The sequence below is a fragment of the Schistocerca nitens genome, chromosome 11 (genome assembly GCF_023898315.1).
Source record: "Schistocerca nitens isolate TAMUIC-IGC-003100 chromosome 11, iqSchNite1.1, whole genome shotgun sequence".
Classification (NCBI taxonomy): Eukaryota; Metazoa; Arthropoda; class Insecta; order Orthoptera; family Acrididae; genus Schistocerca; species Schistocerca nitens.
Window position 1 is genome coordinate 113,115,459 of NC_064624.1, and position 24,286 is coordinate 113,139,744.

At 37.9% G+C, this 24,286-nt stretch overlaps 1 protein-coding gene across 3 annotated transcripts in view; it reads left to right on the forward strand.

The window, feature by feature from the left end:
* LOC126213035 (uncharacterized) overlaps positions 1 to 17,656 on the forward strand; it is a 99,572-nt gene extending 81,916 nt beyond the window's left edge. For all 3 annotated transcript variants that reach the window (XM_049940606.1, XM_049940605.1, XM_049940607.1), the window contains 2 exons: positions 6,505 to 6,576; positions 17,561 to 17,656. In XM_049940606.1, the coding sequence (XP_049796563.1) occupies positions 6,505 to 6,576; positions 17,561 to 17,632 (144 nt within the window). In that variant the 3' untranslated portion in view covers positions 17,633 to 17,656. The remainder of the gene's footprint in view (positions 1 to 6,504; positions 6,577 to 17,560) is intronic.
* The last annotated feature ends 6,630 nt before the right edge of the window (positions 17,657 to 24,286 follow it).

Here is a 24,286-nt window from a genome sequence, read left to right on the forward strand (position 1 = left end):
CTGCTCATTAATTACAACCACTTGGTGCTGAAGTCCCATATGTATAGCTCCCATATGTGTCTTGTCAAAATTAGATTTATTACAGCTTTCATGAACACATTTAAACAGTCATTCTTTCTGCACTCCATATGCGGATAGAATGGGGAAATGCCAGTGGGACGTTACCTCTGCCATGCACATAAGTGGTTTGCAGAATTAAGATGTTAATGTAGACAGACTTCTCCGATTTATATAATACTGTAAGTACCAGTTCATTATTTTTACCATGAAGTGCCCACCGACACCTGTCGATTCAAATGTACATAATAAACATGCTTCATACTTTGTATTAAATGCCATCATAGATTTCTCTAACACTCCTTGTGGATCAGAAAATGATTTGCTTGTATCTTGTGTTATTTCCTCACTGCTTAAACTAACATTATTGATTGGCATTATCACTAATTACATTACATTGCTACACTTTTTCCAAAAAAAAGATGCTTAACTTTGATTGGTTCCTGTTCCCCCAGTATGTATGGTTGTATAGCTGTCTTGGCACATTCTTCATTCCCATATCAAAATATTGCTTTATTTTCTCCCTTTTATGTACATTGACATTTCCAATCCATTAAAGCTCATATATTGACAAACGTCTCATTTTTAGGTAATACTGTAAATACACATTTATTATTTTTATCATTATATTTCCACTGAAAACCTATTTCTTCCAACCAATGTTATGTCAATTCTTCATACTTGTTAATAAATAAAATTATTGATTTCTGTATGAATCCTTGATCATGAAGTGCTTTGTTTCTATCCTATGTTGTTTCCTCAATATATAAATTAATGGTAGTGATGTATACCATCATATTTGGAATAAAAAAGGCCTGACAAGGAGTCTGTAATCACTTGACTTAAATTCAATTGTCAGTTAACAGCTCTGTGCCGATTGTTGGCACGAAGTTTGTGGAAAGCGGTAGTTGACACTGAACAATAGAGAGTGAGTGATACCCCACACCAGAACTGTAGAATTCCACTAAATTTCGGTTTACGTGATAAATCATACAGATTTAATGATTGTAGATTCAACAAAACACCCAGGGGCTAAAATTACAAAAACCCTAACTTCACATAAAAAAATGTTGTGGGGAATTTGAACTGAAGTGTTTTGTTGGCATTCCCCTTAGAAAGTGCAACAAATCTTGTATAGTACCTACACCATGCTTGCCTGCTGTCTCCTGGAGTATTTCTGCACAGTATGGGAACCTTTGTAGATAGGACTATGGAAGGGACTGAGAAAGTTCAAAGGAGGAAAGCTTGTTTTGTACTATGCAAAATGGGGGGAAAGTGTAATGTGTACATTATGAGATGAAGTGGCAAACCGAAGAAAGGCGTTTGTCTTTGTATTGAATTCTTTCCTCAAAATTTCAGTCACCAACTTTTTTCCTCTGAATGCCAAAGTATGTTTTGACACCAAACTACGTCAGGAGAAATGATGATAAAATAAGAGGAAGCAGGGTATACACAAAGGGAATTGTTAACGGATCTGCCTAGATAATCTCAGCACTGCTAGATTAGTCTCTGGCCATCCATACACACAAAAGGAGTCTCAAGGGGTAGAATTAGACTTTTATCTGTATCTCCTAACTGTTACTGACTACTGGCGAAGCAGTTCTTCACGTGCCACTACTCTGAACGAATGGGAACTTTGTGTGTGTGTGTGTGTGTGTGTGTGTGTGTGTGTGTGTGTGTGTGTGTGTGTGTGTGTGTGTGTGTGTTGCTGAAGTGAGAGCAAGGAAGGGGATATGGGTACAGGACATGGACTAGCATTGGTTGAGTCTAGAGGTGTTGCAGGGGTGGTGCGCGAGCAGTGCAGTCTACTGATTGCAAGTAAAACAAACATCCTTTCAGTATACTCGATGTGTAGATTCTAACACAGCTGGTGATGTTGTATTATTATAGTTGAATGGAAGGGAAAATGGAAAAAGAGTGAAGGGCATCTACATCAATGTCCTCATAAAAATCCATTCTCCAGAATCTGCTGAGAGTTATATGGCAGACAATACATCCTACTACACCAGTAAGTAGGGCTTCTACAATTCCATTCACGTATTGAGTGCAGGATAATTGCTGTCAAAATGACTCTGTGCATGCTGTAATTAGTCAAGTCTTGTCCTTACACTCCCTGGGGAAGTGATAGGTAATAGGATGTAGTATATTTCTAGATTCATCACTTACAGCTGGGTCTTAAATCTCTGTAAATAGGCCTTTATAGGATAGTTGGCATATATATTCAAGCATCTGTGTGTCTCGTTTCTTAGCAGTTGCATGACACTGTCACATGGGTCAAACAAACTTGTGAACATTGTGCTGCTCATCTTTGTATATGTTGAGTATTCTGTGATAATCATATGTGGTGCAGGTGCCACACACCTGAGCAGGCTTGTAGTATGGATTGTATAAATGTTTTATAAGTAGTCTCCTTTGTGTACTGATTGCATTTACCCAGTATTTTACCAGCGAATCAAAGTGTGCTACATAAGTGCAGTTTTAAATTTCTGAACAGACCGATGACCTCAGCAGTTTGGTCACTTACGAATTCACCCCCCCCCCCCACACACACACACACAAACACAAATATTTTTCTGAACATTTCCAGCAAGTTGACAATCTCTGCACAACTTTGAATTCTTATCCAGATGTGGCTGACCAATCATGCAGCTTTTTCTGGTATGGGGTGACAAAATATAAACAGCATTACAAATGACTTGCAAGCAACAATTTCGAATTCCTGGCTTTTATAAAATAATTAATTAAATCTGTATTTGATACCTTATGAGATAGGAAAATTCCGATTTGTTTTATACGCACAGGAATGTTGTGTGGCTTTCATTTTCTGAACAGAATGATTTCTTAATTGATTTAATTTTTCCTTGCATTTGGATGAAAACACCATTAACAAAAGTTATTTTATAACAAATGGCGCATTATTTTTAACACAGTGAGACCTTTAATTAATGTGTGAGAGGGAGAAACACTTGGTTATTTGAAAACAATTTTTAACAACTCATTAATGAGAGGAAGAACAATGGGATGTGTTAGGAATGTCATAAGACATATTTAATATTGGAATACTTTTTCAGTTCTGACAAAAATCTCAAGTGATCTCCTGGAAGTGAGAAACTTCAGTCACTGGGCAGTGGTTGCAGATCAATCAAATACTTTCTTCATAATTGTTTGCACCTCATGAATGCATTATCATGATTGGTATAATGAATGGAAACCACCATCTGCATCACTATTTTCTGTAATAAAGATGGTCAGTTCTCATGGGAATTGCAGATCAGCCCCATATAAAAGTTGTAAAAGAAAAAATGAAAGAAGGTAATATAAATATTATGTGAGTGTAACGCTATAAAACTAGTGATACTGTTACAACAAATACCTTCAAATCATGGACTCACTCATATCCAAGGGCTGTAAGCTTTAGATTGTCAGTAATGACAATAGTTTACAGAAAACTCTAAGAAGTATAGAGGATGCAATACATGGACTGAACAGGTGTCTTGACAGAGCGAGAAATTGTGAAAACAGTACAGAACTCTGTAAATTATGGTGATACACTAAGGCATGCTGTGCTCATTTGTCTAATGACTACTGAATTCTATCTTTTCATAGCACTGCCTGTGAAGCCCAAAGAAGTTCCATTAGTGGAAAAAAATCGTGTAGCCACTAATTTTTGCACAGTGCCAAGATGGAGTGACCTGATAAATATGCTAAAAATCCTGAGTGGCAGGGTGTGTGTCTTGGGATGGGGCAGTGATGTTTAAAGGTCACATTTTACGATTTATTTTCATTAACTGAAAAATTGAGTTTTGACTGAAAATGTTTCCCCATACAGAATCAAACTGCATGAAATTTGATAAAAATGTTCTATATGCATCTATGACTAATAGCTTCCGCATTTCAGGGAATAGAAAAACAAGATTATTAACAATATTGCTATAACTATACGCAATTAATTATCTTTAAATGGAGGGTTTAAAAACAAATTTGTGTACCACATGTAAGTGTAGTACAGCCATATTACAGGATAAATCGTGTCCCGGGAGCACAACAGGATGATGGCGAGGTATTGGGAGTAGAAGCAAAGGACAGATAGATATCCAGATTATGTTCATGCTCTTCCTTCCTTCACAGGTCTGCAAACTGAAGATAAAGGTGGTGATTCCACATTCTATCTGCCCCACTACGTCACAAGATGCCACCAAAGGTTGTCTCACAAAGTTATTACAGCTGTCCACAGTGTGCCTATGAAGAGCGCAGTACCACAGTCTGCAGACATGCCTGGGGGCCATTTATTTTCCACAAAATGCGTCAAGACTTAATGAAAAGCTGATATCAGTTACTAATGACATTAACACAAGAAACACACACAGACAGAGTCTCTGAAAATCTTTCCAGACTGTTCTATGCTGTCAGAGGTGAAATTGATTCTGTCGTCCTGTATGGAAGTTGTAGCCTTCTTGTGGGAAGTGGAAATTCCATCAGCATGAGTGCTGCTTGCTTCTCAATTTACACAGACTATACCTCCCCAGCATTTATTGTCTAGTTCTCTTGCGTGAGTAGACAAAATAACTTCACTGAGCTCATATTTGTACAGTGGAGTTATTTTCAGTTTATTAAGGAAGTACTTTGTTGTAGTTGTTTGTCCATATGTTACTTTTATTACCATTATTAATGAAGTGTTAACACATGTGGAAAGGAGACGAAACACCTTCACACTTCACCTCCCCATCCCCCCGCCCTCCGCCCTCCCCCCTCCCCCCTCCCCCCTCCGCCCTTGAGATTATTTACTTTTGGAGATGTTTCAGAAGGTTGTGGCAACAATGCGTGCCTCAAACCATGTCTATATCTTTTGAGCTTTTAATTTTCAAGGGCATGCTATCCACAGTAAATTCATTGTCACATCACATAAGACATTCTCTTGCTGTTTTTAAATTGGCATTTCTTTAACATAGTGGCAAATATGATTTTCTGTTTTTACTGAGTGTACAATGTAGAACATTCGACTGAGCCATCTTATGGTTTTCATCTGAGACTTGGTTCTGGAAGAGATTGATTTTGGCATTTGCTGTCCTTAATTTATCTCGTAATCGGACAATTTCCAGTTCCTGGCACATCAACATTGTTTTCATGTGATTACTACTCCGTTCAGTACTGATCTGCACCCTACATTTTCCTTTAGCAGAAGAAGCACTGGCAGACATTGAAACTGCAGCTTGTTCACTGTCTTCCTTCCACAGCTTTCCTTTAGCGAGTGCTTGATGGACGATTTTCTTTTGTGTAATATTTTCGACAGATATTTCAGTAAACTGGGAAATACACGAGGAACCACTGAGCTGCTCTGGTTTTAAAAGACCGCCCTTGTCTTACAATTTCAACTTATTTACTGACGATACACGTCTGTTGTTCGCACACAAAACAACTCGGAGTCAGATCGTCTTTCTGGGGAATTGCTGTCAACCAATTTGAAAATTTTTGGAGAACTACAAAATATTTACCTTTAGTTTCTCTTCAGCCACATCGGTTCACTGGATCGAAAAACGTGGACATGTTTTGTTCGTTTTCTTCTATAAATATCAGTAACTATAACTCTCAACACCTCTTTATAATCACAGCCTTCAACCGTTAACCATTCACTCACAAGTCCGTAAACAAACAGAAGCAACAAATGCTACCCAATTACATATCAGCTTGAGTCTCAGGTGACAGTGATACTCGTAGTTCTTGGGTATATGAAGATGGTACCTGTTCTTTCAGACATGTCTTCTATGTGGATGCACAAACAGTGCCCAAACTCTTACGGGAATAGGCAAAAAGCCAAGTAATGAGTATAGTGGGTAGGGGCACTATGAATATAGTGTGGGACATTAGGTTGGGAATGTGTGTCTCGTGGTAGGCTTGCCAGAGATAAGTCCCTGCAGTCACACTATCATCTGTGTCTTGGTGGCACAGATGGATAGAGCATCTGCCATGTATGCAGGAGATCCTAGGTTCAAGTCGTGATCAGGGCACATATTTTCAGCTGTCCCCATTGACTTATATCAATGCCTGTATGGAGCTAGGGGTATTCATTTCATTGTAGTTCTCGGGCTCGCCGCCTTTCCAATCCTACTATGTTAATGCACAGGGAGTAAGCACACTCTCTCTTCTTCTTGCTACGGGCAAACTGTCAGGTTACCAAAGGAAGGATAGGGCTCAGTAAGCACCGTGAAGTACGCTATGTAATGACTGATTATGTGTAAAATTAGTGCAGTATGGCACAGTGTGAAATTAGGGAGATGCATGTTGGCAGAATAGCTGCTCATTAAAATATATTTTTTAAAATTTTTTGTGTATACATGATACAAATCTCTGAAAACTTGTATCATATTTATAAAAAAAGTAGTATTGAGAGCCATGTCATAAGTACAGAAGGGTATAAGCATTTTTAACTGAGTTTTTTCTTTCTTTCAGTGTCTTGAAGATAACTTGGGAATCTCTCATCCAAATGATTTTATCAAGGAGGATCCTGAACTAAATTTGGAGGTGTGTAAAACTGAGAATACTGTAAGCATTTGCATCTCTGATTTATTGCATGTAGGGTGGTAAAAATGTATTTGTGTAGTTGCTTAATGTAAGGAATGCATTACTGTGAGACAGGCACAGGTTATGAGTTTTCTTGAGATAAATGCAATTAATAATTTTACACTACTGTTGTGCTATTCCACTTGATGTGGATTAGCAACTGTTATTTGATTATTGTTCTGAATAGAATCTTAACAGAAGTTGTAACAATGTTTTTAACCATATTTTCAGTGGCCCTTCTGGATGTTAAACATTTTGTATAAGTTTAAACCACGAGAGTGCAGATCATTTGAAAAATATTCTTCCTTTCAGTAACTTATGATGCATGGATTGCAGATGAATACATTGTACATGATTCATCTTTTCAGTGAATCATTGATATTTGTCAGTTTGAACCAAAAATTTTCAAAGGTGCCAAAGGTATGAAGTGCGATACTATTTGTATGTGATAGATCACCCTTGCTACATTGATCTTAGAATAGTTACAGTATGGCTACCTCAGTGGTACATGCTGAATTACTTATAGATTTGTCAGTCACATAAAAACTCTAGAACTTATGCAGATAAATCCGTGTATTACCTCACCATAGTTGTCATAGCAGATCCAAATAAATTATCTTCTTGGCACAACCTACAGCTTTGATAAGGACTGCTTGTATGAAGCATAAAATTCAATCCAGTAAAATAAAATGTTGTGGTATTAATTTTGTCCACTTCGCCTAAGAGAAAGTGGATGGTTAAATTTATAAACTTCTCACAGGAATAAGATATAACTAATATTGGGGAATATAAGGTAGAGTACTGAAAAACCTAAATCCAAAGACTTACTATGCAAGACACTGTACGGTGCATGGTTGTGGGTACGTTCCACCACTGTTAGTCATTTCCTTCCCTTTCCCGCTTACAAGCAGAGCGAGAGAAAGGCAACTGTCTGTTGCCTCCATACAAGCCCTAATTTCTCTTGTCTTCGTGGTGTCTGTAAAGGACCCTCAGGCGCATTGATGTCTGGTCAAGGAAAAAAATTATCATGCTAGGGACAGTGCATATGGTATATAAAAAAAGAGTGAATCTGGCATAACTGGTTCCTGCATCACATTTTCTCTTCCGAAATTAAGCATTTGTTTGTTAGGCTTCATTCTGTTGTATATGCATGGTGTAATAATAATTTTCTATGGGGCACAGGCATAGTAGTTTTTGCATATGGTATTCACTTTGGAGAATGTGTTCAATATTGAAATTAGCAAATGCGTTCCTTTACTGTCACTGCTCTGATATTTTCCCACATTACATCAGTTCACAATAAGAGGTAGATCGACACCTTGGACTATTAACTCAGTTGTTGGCATTGTGCTTCATAAAATCTTCCATTAGTGAACGTGCCTCTGCATCATTTCCATGTTGCTGCCTTCGTGCTATTGTGGGGAAAATTAATCTGGAATGCATAAATTTTAATTCCATTTCGTCCACTGTCTTTACAATCCACAGTGCACCAGGAAAAAGTATTTGTCTATGTTTACAAGTTCACCATCCATGACTGTATACTACCCAACAGTAACCTTACGTAATTGATCTCCTCCCATTGATATGTCAAAACTCACAATTTATTGATACACATCTAAACTCTGACTTCTAGAATATTACAATCACTAAATCCTATTAATAGTTTTCTGTTTCAGTATACACAAACAGATGATTTCAGAAGTAACCAAAGATACTAGATGAAAAAACAGTAAACAGAAAAATAAAGCTCTGTCTATCTCTGACAGTTACGGAGGATACACAAAGTTTGATGCATTATATTATAGGCAAATATTAGTGTACGAATCAGACACACAAACTTTCATTATGTTTCCTTTACAATACACACTGATCAACATTCACATCTGCAGTATGCCTCAAATGCCAGTTCCCTAAATTTTCTCAACATTGACTCAAAAAGAATGTCATCTGCCCTCCAAGGATTCCTGTTTCAGTATCTGAACCATATCCATAACATATGTGTGCTAATCAAAGCTAATAGTAGCAAATCTACAAGCATGCCACTGAATTGCTTCAATGTCTGACTGGTGGGATGTCACATTGTCAAGCATGCGTATGTTCCAACAAAAAAATTTTGGAAAACCAGAGTTCAAAAGAGAATATATGAAAATGGCGAGATAAAGCTGCGAAAATGAGATCAAAATCACTACCACACAATTTAAACCTGCGAAGAAGCTACAAAAATCGAATTTTCTGAACTTCGCTTTATGTGAGTTTCAGATAGACCCTGTTATTATAACCAGTAAGGATACAAAAATTCTCAGTGTAAGAACAAGTGAGGAATTTTTTAGTCATTTCAACGTCTCTTGCATATAAACACTAGATTTCAACCTGTCAGGAAAGAAACACACATGAATAAATCACTCATCATTAATCCATTTTTCAACAAACTATTCATTCATATACCATGAATTGTAAGAAACTTGCAGACATACTGAAAACCTGATTATTCTAACCACAAAGGAAGAGAGAACACAGGTAGTGGAACATTTCCTATGATCAGGGTCTAGTAGATGTGAGGGGAAAAAGCATTTGAAACTTTAAATGGTAACAAACCCCAGAAAATGGCAGGAATTCTTAAAAGTATACAAAAGAATGTTCAAGCCTATAAAAAGGTGTAAATTGGGTCACTTCAAACCAACATAAAAATAACAATTTTTGTCTATTACTTTCGCTCAGGTCTCGACTGTGTGCCTCTGAAAGAACAATTAGTTTTGGAAGCAAAACAATTCTGATTAAAAATCATCTGTTGAGGAACTGAAGGAAATAAGTACTTTGCAAATTAACAAGTCATGTGCAGAAGACAGAAACTCATAGATGTAGTATGGAGATACGGATATTGAGCAACAGTTATCTCACACAAACAACTGGCAGAATTATGTTAAACATTTGTAAAAGTGAAAAAATTACTGAAGAGTGGAAATGTGCATTAATTGATCCTCTTCATAAAAATGAGATATAACCGGTCTGAATAATTACAGGGACTTTCACTGCATCCAGTTATGTCCAAAATTCCTTAAAAAGCCCTGTGAAGGCAACTCAATGAACAAGTAGGCCTATTAATAGGAGAGTATAAGGCACGATTTTGCAAACGCAATCGTGTAGAGGACAGATATGGGAACCAAAGTCAATTTTGAAAGATGACTATGTGTAAATACTGTGGCAACGTATTCCAAGTGTCAGAAATGCTTATGATTTGACAGAAAAAGGCTTGATTCAGTATGTCAGAGGAATTCAAAATTGACAGGAAAACAGTGGCAATTATCCAATAGACATAAATGGGTACAACACTAGACATTAAACTGATTGGAGAAATTTCAGAAGCATTTGAAATACACAACAGTGTGCAGCCAGAGATTCACGATCCACTCCAATTTAAAATAATTCTGAAAAAGTTATGAAGACATAGGGGAAGGAGATAAGGGAATCCAAATCGAAATTAAAAAAGAGCAGAGAATCAACATGAGGTGTATGGCTTTTGTAGACACTCACTATTCTAAGATACTATATAGAAGCCAAACTTGTCCTGGAGAAGCTTCACAAAATGTCAAAGAAAACTAGTCTACAAATCATCTGCGAGAAAACTCAGTAATGGACAGGAAGCCTACAGATAATCTCTCCATTATAACTTGGTATCAGGAAGTGTCACAAGATACATACATTAAATATCCAGGAGAGATCAACCAATCACCGAGACATGTTTATTTACAGGGTGTTTCAAAAATGACCGGTATATTTGAAACGGCAATAAAAACTAAACGAGCAGCGATAGAAATACACCGTTTGTTGCAATATGCTTGGGACAACAGTACATTTTCAGGCAGACAAACTTTCGAAATTACAGTAGTTACAATTTTCAACAACAGATGGCGCTGCGGTCTAGGAAACTCTATAGTACGATATTTTCTACATATCCACCATGCGTAGCAATAATATGGCGTAGTCTCTGAATGAAATTACCCGAAACCTTTGACAACGTGTCTGGCGGAATGGCTTCACATGCAGATGAGATGTACTGCTTCAGCTGTTCAATTGTTTCTGGATTCTGGCGGTACATCTGGTCTTTCACGTGTCCCCACAGAAAGAAGTCACAGGGGTTCATGTCTGGCGAATAGGGAGGCCAATCCACGCCGCCTCCTGTATGTTTCGGATAGCCCAAAGCAATCACACGATCATAGAAATATTCATTCAGGAAATTAAAGACGTCGGCCGTGCGATGTGGCCGGGCACCATCTTGCATAAACCACGAGGTGTTCGCAGTGTCGTCTACGGCAGTTTGTACCGCCACAAATTCACGAAGAATGTCCAGCTAGCGTGATGCAGTAATCGTTTCGGATCTGAAAAATGGGCCAATGATTCCTTTGGAAGAAATGGCGGCCCAGACCAGTACTTTTTTAGGGTGCAGGGACGATGGGACTGCAACATGGGGCTTTTCGGTTCCCCATATGCGCCAGTTCTGTTTATTGACGAAGCCGTCCAGGTAAAAATAAGTTTAGTCAGTAAACCAAATGCTGCCCACATGCATATCGCCGTCATCAATCCTGTGCACTATATCGTTAGCGAATGTCTCTCATGCAGCAATGGTAGCGGCGCTGAGTGGTTGCCGCGTTTGAATTTTGTATGGATAGAGGTGTAATCTCTGGCGCATGAGACGATACCTGGACGTTGGCGTCATTTGGACCGCAGCTGCAACACGGCGAACGGAAACCCGAGGCCGCTGTTGGATCACCTGCTGCACTAGCTGCGCGTTGCCCTCTGTGGTTGCCGTACGCGTTCGCCCTACCTTTCCAGCACGTTCATCCGTCACGTTCCCAGTCCGTTGAAATTTTTCAAACAGATCCTTTATTGTATCGCTTTTCGGTCCTTTGGTTACATTAAACCTCCATTGAAAACTTCGTCTTGTTGCAACAACACTGTGTTCTAGGCGGTGGAATTCCAACACCAGAAAAATTCTCTGTTCTAAGGAATAAACCATGTTGTCTACAGCACACTTGCACGTTGTGAACAGCACACGCTTACAGCAGAAAGACGACGTATAGAATGGCGCACCCACAGACTGCGTTGTCTTCTATATCTTTCACATCACTTGCAGCGCCATCTGTTGTTGAAAATTGTAACTACTGTAATTTCGAAAGTTTGTCCACCTGAAAATGTACTGTTGTCCCAAGCATATTGCAACAAATGGTGTATTTCTATCGCTGCTCGTTTAGTTTTTATTGCCGTTTCAAATATACCGGTCATTTTTGAAACACCCTGTATTTATCCTATTCTGACAAGGGCCATGAGGTTCTCTTTTGCATTGGACCAGGGTTTCCCACATACATGATAGTTACCTAAGATACAACAATTTTAATATGACAAATAGTGTGAAATGATATTTGTGTTTGAAGTGGCAATGTAAGTAATACTGACTATGAACTAATAAAGTTAATAATGACATTACTAGTAGTATTACAGCTGTTGCCACTAATGTGGTGGTGGTAACAGTAGCAATGACAACAATAATAGTGGCAGGTATAAAAAGGGTTTATAAATGTACAAGATAGCTTTCTGCTATAGTGAGTTCCATGGAAAGGAAATTTAAGAAGCCTTCACCTTGTAAGAATTTTGAGAAAAGAGGAAGATCTGGGTGGAGCGTAATTATATGCTCCCATGTCAGTTCAAACAGCAAGTTAAAAGCAGCCAAACCTGGGTACTTCAGGACGTTTGTAGAGGACACACATTGGTGACTTTCTGTTAATGGATGTGATCTCTATGAACATATTCCTCTTGTTTATCTTCATGATTGTTGGATGTGTGTAAGTATATTATATGATAAATCAGAGCATGTGTATGCCTCTACTCCACATAGTTGTCAGTTAAATCTGTTGTGTCTTAAAAAGATATAGTCTTCTCAATTTACAGAACTTGTGGACATACTTGGTTGGAGCCACATCTCTGACGGAAGTATCAGATGTAGGTCCGTGTCTTGAAATATGTGACAGACTTTGTTATGATGAGGTGGCAGAGATCGAACATTTGCGTGTGCAGTATGAAGTTTAGTGCATTTAGCTACAAGGCTCATGAAGATACTAGATAGTAGTGACTTTAGGCCAGTGGGGTTATGAGAACAAAGCATACCAGAGTGCATTATGGTAGGGGAGCAAGGTTCCTTGAAGTGAAAGCGGGAGATATCTCCAGGAGGAGGGAGGTTTTGTGGCCAAGGCCACCATGCTTTTTACTGGTCAGTGAATGTTCAACTGAAGACAGGAAGAGAAATTTCCTGAACAGAGCTAGAATAATCTATGCACAACAATACTGAAAGCAAGATAAATGGAATGACAGACTGCTGTCTTATTGTTGGTCCTAATGATGAGTAACCACAGTAATATGATGATAAATTATTAAAGTAGAAATAAGACTGTAAATTTTCATCTGAATCAGAGCCTTGTGAGCATATTGAAGTAATAGTGAATTAATGAATACTATTGGTATTGGAGTTATGAGAATTGAGCAGAAAATTAGAACTAAAAATAATCCTAGACAAACAGATAAAAATAAGAGGGGAAACTGTTTTAAATATAATATTAGTAAAACAAATTGTTTCTTTGCAAAATAAAGACCTGAAAGTAAACACGCAAAATTTGGGCAATAAGAGTTGACAAATTTTTTAGCTTCTAAAGTCGAGACACTCCAGTTGATCTGCATTGCAGACTGATCATTCCTACTTTAGTTCTTCACCATTATTCTGCCATCGTTGGTCCACATGTTTTGCAGCTGAAGTCTTGGGATCACACTGTTCAAAATCTTCAGTCTTTCAAAAGTGAGGTCCTCGCTTATTGTCAAACCTAACTTCAGGAGTTTCTGGCTCAAAAGCTTGTCAGCTGATATGGAGTCATTATAACAAAGAATCTATTTGAGAACTACTACTTGAATAACTCTTTGCTGCAGAAAGTACTGTGATTCATGGTCAAACAAAAATGACTGATTGGGAAGCAGGAAAGAAAAATTCTCAGGAAAATATTTGGACCAGTTTTCTGTGAACGAATTTGGATAAGGAGTCCCTTTAGAGAGATTTATAGACAGACAGAAACAATAAGAGACAGCTTTAGATAAAAAGTGATAAAATTTTGTGGATGCATCACAGGACGACCGTCGACAGGCTCACAAAGCAGATCTCTGAGGTAGCAAGCACTAGCAAAAGCAATCCAAAATTGGTCATAGGTACAGAAGAAGTTGGACTCTCACAAGATAACATAATAAATCGAAAAGGAGTCAAGAAAGACCATGAAACATTCTTAAACAGCAACACATGGAAAACAGAAATGGATATAAATATTTGGAAGACCACAAGAGAACCACAGAGGACATACACTATGTGATGAAAAGTATCCAGACAGCTGCCTCAAAAATGGCATAAAAATTCGTGGCGCCCTCAATCAGTAATGCTGGAATTGAATATGGTGTTGGCCCATCTTTATCCATGGTGACAGGTTTCATTCTCGCGAGCATATGTTCAATCAGGTGCTGGAATGTTTCTTGGGGAATGGCAGCCGATTCTTAACAGGTGTTGCACTGAGGAGAGGTATCGATGTCAGTCAGTGATGCCTGGCACGAGGTCAGCATTCCTAAACATCCCAGAGGTATTCTAAAGGATTCAGGTCAGGTCTCTGTGCAGGCCAGTCCATTACAGGGATGTTATTGTCGTGTAACCACTCCGCCATTGCCTGTGCATTATGAACAGGTGCTCAATTCTGTTGACAGCTGCAATTGCCATCCCCAAATTGGTCTTCAACAGTGGGAAGCAAGAAGGTGCTTAAAACATCAATGTAGGCATGTGCTGTGATAGCACCACACAACACAAGGGGTGCAAACCCCTCCATGAAAAACATTGACACCATAACACCAGAACCACCTCCGAATTTTACTGTTGGCACTACACACACTGGCAGTTGATGTTCACCGGGTATTTTCCATACCCACATCCTGCCATTAAGTCACCACATCGTGTACTGTGATTCTTCATTCCACAGAACAATTTTCCACTGTTCAATTGTGTAATGGTTTCGCTCCTTACACCAGGCGAGACATCGTTTGGAATTTACCTGCGCCATGTGTGGCTTATGAGCAGGTGCTCGACAGTGAAATATAAGTTTTCTCACCTCCCACCTAACAATCGTAATACCTGCAGTGAATAATGATGAAGTCTGGAATTCCTGTGTGATGGTCTGTATAGATGTCTGCCTGTTACACATTATTACGGCCCCCTCCAACTGTCAGCAGTTTCTGTAAGTCAACAAAAAAGATCAGCCTGTACTCTTGTGTGCTGTATGTGTCCCTCCACGTTTCCACTTCACTATCACGTTGGAAACAGTGGACCTAAGTACATTTAGGAGTGTGGAAATCTGGCATACAGACATATGAAATAAGTGATACCCAATCACTTGACCAAGTTTGAAGTCTTTGGGTTCTGCAGAGTGCCCCATTCTGCTCTCTCATGATGTCTGATGACTACAGAGTTCGCAGATATGGAGTATCTGGCAGTAGGTAACAGCACAATGCACCTCATATGAAAAACCAATGTTTTTGGGGGTGTTTGATCAAAAGTATCCACATTGTGTATGTACAGAAATTTGGAAGGATGTAGGAATAGGAAAAAAAATTAAATTTAGACACTACCTCTTAAAAGTTAATGTATGAAATAGTAATAATGATAATAATGTAATCTGGAAACATCTCCCAAATTATCAGTGTGAGGAGATTAGCAATAGTCATAGGTATCTGATTGTCAGTAGACTTCACAGAAGTCATCTGGAGTAGCAGCTTCTGCTTTTTAATATGCTACATGTCACATTCTGCAACCCTCTAGACAATATGATTTGTGGAATACAATGTGAAGATCCAAGAATGAATGAATGAATGAATGAATGAATGAATAACTACCCTTCCCACCCTCTCTCTGACCAGGATATAGCCTACAGTATGATTTAACACTGAAAGAGAAATTAAGTTTATGAATGAAATAAAAAAATGAAGAAATAAATTCAGCACAAGAAAACAGAGTAATATTACCCTATTTTACTGAAAGGGAAGTGATAGCTGTGTAAGCAGATCGTGTGTAGGTTCCAAAAAGGTTATATCCTGGACACGAATAAAGATACAAATGTAGGATAACTTTATGTTCAGATGTATAGCTATAAAGCTTTTATTTGCAGAAGAACCATTCAATTTATCATGAGTACATCTTCTATATGCATGCATGTGTAATGGGGTACTTTTCACAATTTGGTTTAAGTTCAGTGTTTTCATTCACTTTTGACAAAAGTTCACTATTCCTTCAACTGGAAACGCAACAAACATTGAGGCAATAGAATTGTCCCATACTTATTGAAACACATTTGGAGTTCTTGTGCTCAAAGTTTTTTTTTATTTAGTGAACCTTAAGTTACTGCATGGCAGGGCAAATAGATGGAGCCTTCCACAAACCCCGACAAAAGAATGACATACTGTGAGATCAGACAAAATTCAAGGTCAGCAGGTGAATGTGAGATGTGTATGCCCCTTATGGCTGATATATGAATAAGGCAGCTTATTGTTAAGAAGTGGTCTTTCACGCAGGTGTCAGTGTGGTGATGCTCCATCCTGGTGAAAAATGATTTTTTTCTCTGGATAGTTTCCTTTACATCTATCTTGAAACCTTCTGTTATTTCTATTTATGTCAAAATTTCATGTGTTGTGAAGTTCCTTGCTGTACTGATTATATTCCTCATTAATAACATGAAAGTGTTGCTTTATTAAATTACATAATTTGAATAACAAATCATGACCACCACCAAGAAATGGTTTCTTTTTCCAATTCACAATACATTATCCTTGTCTTTGTTATTACTCATTTTCAATGCAGTTATTTCTTAAAAATCAATTAATTGATATAGTTACCTTAATTCAACTTACTTTCAGAGATGACTCGGTCTTTCTTGTTATTGTGAAATAGTTTGTTTAATCTGACACGTCTCTCATTAGGTGATCATCTTCGGGTTTGCTGACTGAATTTCTGGATTATCCTTTATGTTAAAGGTTTTCTGCTAGGCTCCAGTAACAAATTTGTTTGAGTGCTGTTGTAGCTGTCCACATTCTGATTGCTTCTTCATATTTATTCATTGTATACTGGCTGTTTATAACTGGCCACCTGAATTTATCTGCAGTTGTATTAATCCCTCCCCTGCTGTGAAATGTATGAAAGCACATTCTTTCATTTGCAGAGAACACTGTCCTCGTGTTGACCATGTTGTTTATTTCCTATTTATGATACTACACAAATCTTTGTCATTTATATGCCTATAAAATAAAACCACTTCATGTAATAATTCCTATAGCTTTCATGTCAAGCTGTACTCCTGAATTTACTCTGTAGATGAAACTGATGGGACATTTAACGACTTTGATGTTCCCTGCAGTGAGCTATCTCAACAGAATGGCATAATATTGAATGCTGCAGTTGGGAAAAAGATACATTTAATAGCAGTTCAGATAGATATTTCTTCAGTTCTTTCCTTTGCCAGTTTCATCATTAAAAATCGGACTATTTTTTACATTTTTCTCTGGTACTTTGCCTAACTGTGTATGCCCGAGAGGTGAAAGGTATTTCAGGCATTTAATTTTGAAGTATCAAGTAGGAAATTTGTTTTCAAATAAATCAATGTTTCTATAGTTACTTACACTGCTAAAAACAAAGTGCTGATATGAAGTGTTAATTTTTACCTGTAATTTTCTTCAACAACTGCTACATTTATGTAGTGTCTCTTTTTGATAATACTATTTCCAAGTATTGTTTGGAACATTCAGATGTTAGTGGGTGTTAATACAATTTTATTTATTTACTGTTTCATCAGTTTTAAATCACCAGTAATTCTTTGTACTATTTCAGGTGGCAGCCTCAATAAGAAATGCATCTGATAATTTAAGGTACGTTTTTATTATTCACTGCAGAATTTTTTGAGCAGTATAAATTTTTAGTTACTCCATGTGAAAGTAAAACAAACAATAATCCCTAGGGACCAAAATGCCATAAGTTATTTTTAAAAAGTTCTGTTTTTGGAGTTATATTTTTTCTCTATATTAACCATTTGCAGTATATACATACAGTATATACTGACTACAGCAACATTATGCATATTATCAGAGAAAACACTACTATATGTACTATTCTGTTATTGCAGAAGATTAAAAAGATGCTTTAAAATATTACAAGGTATAGCAGTCCCATTTATAACAGTGGTTTGCAATAACTGCACAAACAGAACAAAAAAGCCACTTATGATTGTCAATCCAAGCTTTCCAATAATGAGAGTAGATGCAAGGTGAAGCATTAATTTTATGTTCTTAAAACATGTCAGTTTCTCAGATTTACTGATCACCCAAGAATGTTGTTTACTGCTGGCCCCACGATGCCACATGTCACCTTTTTGTTTTGTGGGTTTGACTTGGCAGAAGTTGTAAAGAAATACTAGTTTTGTCCACATTGCTGGCATAAGATACAGAAAACTTTTCTCTCACTTGGTCAAATTCATGCAAGCAATGCTTGCCCCTTCTTCGTCAACTTTATTCATTTCATTGCCTATCACTGAGCATGAAATTAGGCCTCTATTTTGGAACTTACACAGCCAACAAACAAAACAATTGATGTCTGTTTTGAATGTGTAAATTTTCTGCAGTCTCATTTGTTGTTCACTGAATTATATTTCCACTTATAGGTACATTGGAGGTGCACATATAGGTGAAGCACTGTAAAAGTATAAGTTCAGCATCTTCATATATAACACTGTGAAGTCACTTCAGCATGCACCTGGAACACAGAGCAGCAGAATTAAGAACATTTCATTTAAGTAGTGTAGATAATGTAGGTTTGCTGAGTCTAAACCTTCTTCCAATTGTGCTGTTTTTCAATACACCATATTCTGCTTCCTGCAGAATTTTTAGTTTCACTTGCTTATCTATGCTTTGTGCTTCCTACAGCATGACAACCCTTTCACTTCTTGGAACTCAGTGTTACTACTACTGGCTCTATTTGAAGAATATAAAAGCATATCTCACCATGGAATTGCACTTGTTGATGGAATCTAGTTTTCCACGCTGTTTGTGTCGCAATTGTTTTCCTTGTTGATGGTGCTACAGACTAAAACACAGTTTGTAATTCATGCTGACTGAAATTTGTTAACCAGTAAAACATTGTACAATATCATGTACATCACTGCCAGTACTGATATTCTGCTGGTGTTAAACAAGTGTTCACCTTAAGTGAGTTCATGTTAAGCCTGATGTTTGAAATATACATGATGGTTCATTATTATTGATAAGTAAAAATATTACAAAGCAGTTATGTTAGTAACACATTCTATAAAACAGCTGGTTTGTGTGTCTGTTCTTTAATAAAAGAGTGTACTTCTTTTATACAAAAGTGCAAGTGAGGTGTCAGCAGCTGTATAGTGCTAACTATTCTAATTGAATATGTCATGGAAGTCATACAAATTCAATGTGATGGGTACAGGCTAATGTCCTACCATGTAGAACAAGTAAGAGGAAAGGATGAGTGGCTATATATCCAAAACCTGCAGTCAAGTTTCAGCCCCTTCAGATAAATGAATGTTTGGGTGAACAACTCTTTGATTACTGTGTCAGCAATGTGGATTGGGAAACAAGCTTGTTGTATTCACAGTTTACAGGCCACCATCATGTTCTTAAATTTCATAAAGCAGCTGTAGTCAGCTTTAGTAAGGCCATGAAGACTTAACTGGTGAGTCATCTTTTGTGACATGTGGAAAGCTACTAATCAAAGACACCTAGAATATGGGAAATCTAACACAGTACAATTGCCCAAAAGGACTTAGTGCACACATTGCAAATTTGGCTGATATGGGAGCAAAACTGATAGTGATTTATCTGACCATGACAGTAAAATGAATATTGATCAGTTGTGCTCAGATCATTGGAGGAAACTATTGTCATCACAGAATTAGAGGGAAATTACAGGACAAATGTTATCGGTAGGTATATAAGGGGCACAGTGTGGATGGACAGTTAAACTTTGTGTTAATAATTTTCCTAGTATTCTTATACTGTAAACCACCACAATACTGACTGGAAGTAAGAGCGAGAGATGAATAACTCCTTGGACTTGATTATCTTGTGCAAGGTAGAGAGAGCTCTACCTCCTTCAGAAGACAACAAACTGTGATAGTGAAATGTTCTGCTACTCTGTCTGTAGTCCTCAATCAGATCTTCCTCTGTGCTCAGTAAAGCTATTTTTTCCTGTCACAAGATGTGACTTAATCATAGCTAACACTTGGTTCAAGAATCATAAAAGAAGGTTGTATACCTGGAAGAATCCTGGAGATACTAAAAGGTATCACATAGATTATATAATGGTAAGACAGAGATTTAGGAACCAGGTTTTAAATTGTAAGACATTTCCAGGGGCAGATGTGAATTCTGACCACAATCTATTGGTTATGACCTGCAGATTGAAACTGAAGAAACTGCAATAAGGTGGGAATTTAAGGAGATGGGATCTGGATAAACTGAAAGAACCAGAGGTTGTAGAGAGTTTCAGGGAGAGCATAAGGGAACAATTGACAGGAATTGGGGAAAGAAATACAGTAGAAGAAGAATGGGTAGCTCTGAGGGATGAAGTAGTGAAGGCAGCAGAGGATCAAGTAGGTAAAAAGACGAGGGCTAATAGAAATCCTTGGGTAACAGAAGATATATTGAATTTAATTGATGAAAGGAGAAAATATAAAAATGCAGTAAATGAAGCAGGCAAAAAGGAACACAAACGTCTCATAAATGAGATCAACAGGAAGCGCAAAATGGCTAAGCAGGGATGGCTAGAGGACAAACGTAAGGATGTAGAGGCAAGTCTCACTAGGGGTAATATAGATACTGCAGACAGGAAAGTTACAGAGACCTTTGGAGAGAAGAGAACCACTTGTATGAATATCAAGAGCTCAGATGGAAACCCAGTTCTAGGCAAAGAAGGGAAAGCAGAAAGGTGGAAGGAGTATATAGAGGGTCTATACAGGTGCAATGTGCTTGAGGACAATATTATGGAAATGGAAGAGGATGTAGATGAAGATGAAATGGGAGATAAGATACTGCGTGAAGAGTTTGACAGAGCACTGAAAGACCTGAGTCGAAACAAGGCCCTGGGAGTAGACAACATTCCATTAGAACTACTAATGGCCTTGGGAGAGCCAGTCATGACAAAACTCTACCATCTGGTGAGCAAGATGTATGAGACAGGCGAAATACCCACAGACTTCAAGAAGAATATAATAATTCCAATTCCAAAGAAAGCAGGTGTTGACAGATGTGAAAATTACCGAACTATCAGTTTAATAAGTCACAGCTGCAAAATACTAACGCGAATTCTTTACAGACGAATGGAAAAACTGGTAGAAGCGGACTTCGGGGAAGATCAGTTTGGATTCCGTAGAAATGTTGGAACACGTGAGGCAATACTAACCTTACGACTTACCTTAGAAGAAAGATTAAGAAAAGGCAAACCTACGTTTCTAGCATTAGCAGACTTAGAGAAAGCTTTTGACAACGTTAACTGGAATACTCTCTTTGAAATTCTGAAGGTGGCAGGGGTAAAATACAGGGAGCAAAAGACTATTTACAATTTGTACAGAAAGCAGATGGCAGTTATAAGAGTCGAGGGGTATGAAAGGGAAGCAGTGGTTGGGAAGGGAGTGAGACAAGGTTGTAGCCTATCCCCGATGTTATTTAATCTGTATATTGAGCAAGCAGTAAAGGAAACAAAAGAAAAATTCGGAGTAGGTATTAAAATTCATGGAGAAGAAGTAAAAACGTTGAGGTTCGCCGATGACATTGTAATTCTGTCAGAGACAGCAAAGGACTTGGAAGAGCAGTTGAACGGAATGGACAGTGTCTTGAAAGGAGGGTATAAGATGAACATCAACAAAAGCAAAACGAGGATAATGGAATGTAGTCAAATTAAATCGGGTGATGCTGAGGGGATTAGATTAGGAAATGAGACACTTAAAGTATTAAAGGAGTTTTGCTATTTAGGGAGTAAAATAACTGATGATGGTCGACGTAGAGAGGATATAAAATGTAGACTGGCAATGGCAAGGAAATCGTTTCTGAAGAAAAGAAATTTGTTAACATTGAGTATAGATTTAAGTGTCAGGAAGTCGTTTCTGAAAGTATTTGCATGGAGTGTAGCCATGTATGGAAGTGAAACATGGACGATAACCAGTCTGGACAAGAAGAGAATAGAAGCTTTCGAAATGTGGTGCTACAGAAGAATGCTGAAGATACGGTGGGTAGGTCACGTAACTAATGAGGAGGTATTGAATAGGATTGGGGAGAAGAGAAGTTTGTGGCACAACTTGACTAGAAGAAGGGATCGGTTGGTAGGACATGTTTTGCGGCACCAAGGGATCACAAATTTAGCATTGGAGGGCAGCGTGGAGGGTAAAAATCGTAGAGGGAGACCAAGAGATGAATACACTAAGCAGATTCAGAAGGATGTAGGTTGCAGTAGGTACTGGGAGATGATGAAGCTTGCACAGGATAGAGTAGCATGGAGAGCTGCATCAAACCAGTCTCAGGACTGAAGACCACAACAACAACAACAACAACGACGACAACAACAAGATGTTCTCATCCCAAATTGTAGCTATGCCTTTTTGGTGTTTGAACTGTAGTAGCCACTTGACCTGTTGTGTAGGAAGGCTGGACTGATGAGGTTGCAAAATCATTTTTAGGAAAAAATTCTATTCTGCATTTACTGTGTATATCCATGGTAAACATTTACCATTTTTCACCTAGTAAATGCTCAGATAAGTGTGACTGCTGTGTCTAGATCTAAACCTGTTCCTTGCGAAGCACTGTGAAATAAGAGATTAATATCCTTGGTTAGGCCTATATGATAAGCATCACACACCCTTCAGCAATGGTCTGAGGTGAGTCACACAGTTGTTTTGAAAGCATTGGATTTCTGCGGTATCCTAGCAATGGATTCTCTGGTATTGTAGCAATGGACCGAGTGCTGTACCTACAATTGAACCAATGTGATGATTCCATTTGGAATCTCCACATATTGCTACACTCAAGAATATATAAGAGTAGTGATAGGATACTACTTTTCTCACTTTTGTGAAATACACTATTTTTAGTGGTAATGTTTGAAGCTAGTGGGCAATCCTTGCACCACTTCAAAATTTTATCCAGGTAAAGGCTGATACATTCTTTTAAGTTATTTATAATTGACATAGCTAGTAATTATATGTGCCTGTACATTTGTGGATAGTTTTGCCTTTTATCTGTCTTGGCTATGAAACTGAGTCAACAATACTGTTCATTATAGTTTACCTACATTTCTATATTCTTATTTATAATAACTTCTACTGGTGCATTACTCTTCTTTTCTCTGTATTCACCTGACCAGAAATGTTGTTCTTCCTCCGATGCTCCACACTAATTCCCACCATATCAAACTTCAACTTAGCCATTTCTCTGACTCACCCAATCAATCAAAGGACTTAACATTCCACACTCTGACTTGTGGCGATATTGTTTCTATCACCTGATGATATCCACAAGAGTAGCCCCCTCCCAGAGATCTTATTTGGAGGCTATATTACTACTGGAATATTTTACCCAATTGGATGTCATGATCATTAAACTATACAGCAGAGCAGCATGTGGTTATAACAGGTGTAGTTCCCCTTGCTTTTAGCTGTTCACGGTACTAACATAGCAGGGTCATGTTGGCTAATGGTACAAGACCAAACTGTATAATCATCCAAACCGTTCTGCATTTACATCTACATAGATACTCTGCAAGCTAGCATATGGTACGGGGGTGGCTGGTACCTTTACTACTAGAAAGACCTGCCATCCATCTTCATTAACCACATGTTAGTGTGTGGACCCTCCCTAGATATCCTTCCATTGCAGTTTTATGTACTTTATGTGTCTGTCTGTTTTGTTAAGGCATACATGTCACTTGACTTGGCCAATATAAATGTTTCATATGGTAAGTGGGTGCCACACACCTGAAACATGTAAAATAATTTACCTATTACCAAAAAGTCACAAAAGTAGGGAATCATGACATTGTGCCATGGAGATGCTGATAGACTTTTTAATTGTACACTTAATATCATATATTCTCACTACATACTTTAGTAAGTTATTGGTTATCATAAGTTATTGTTTGGAAGTTACACAGGAATTAGGATTGGCTGGTAGAAATGAGGCAACACATACTTGAGGAAAATTATGAATAACTAAAATGGTAAGCTGCAGTTAAAAGGTATAATATTAAACTCAAGTTCATAAGGGTTAACAGTATGTGTAACTGCTCATGTAATCAGCTTTGAGATGATAACATAAGTCCCAAATAGCACAAGCTTTGTTGTACAGTGTCATTTAAGGGACAAGAACTCCATGAGAAATACCAGAAAGCTGCACATGAATCAGGAACATAAGTGTTGCATCAGTTGTACCAACTTGAACCATGACTGTACAGCAATAGACTAGGATATCTGCGTGTCACTCACTGTTGTTATGGGAAGGTGGTTCCGATGAGACATCTTGGTATATTCAGTGTTGGAACTTTCAC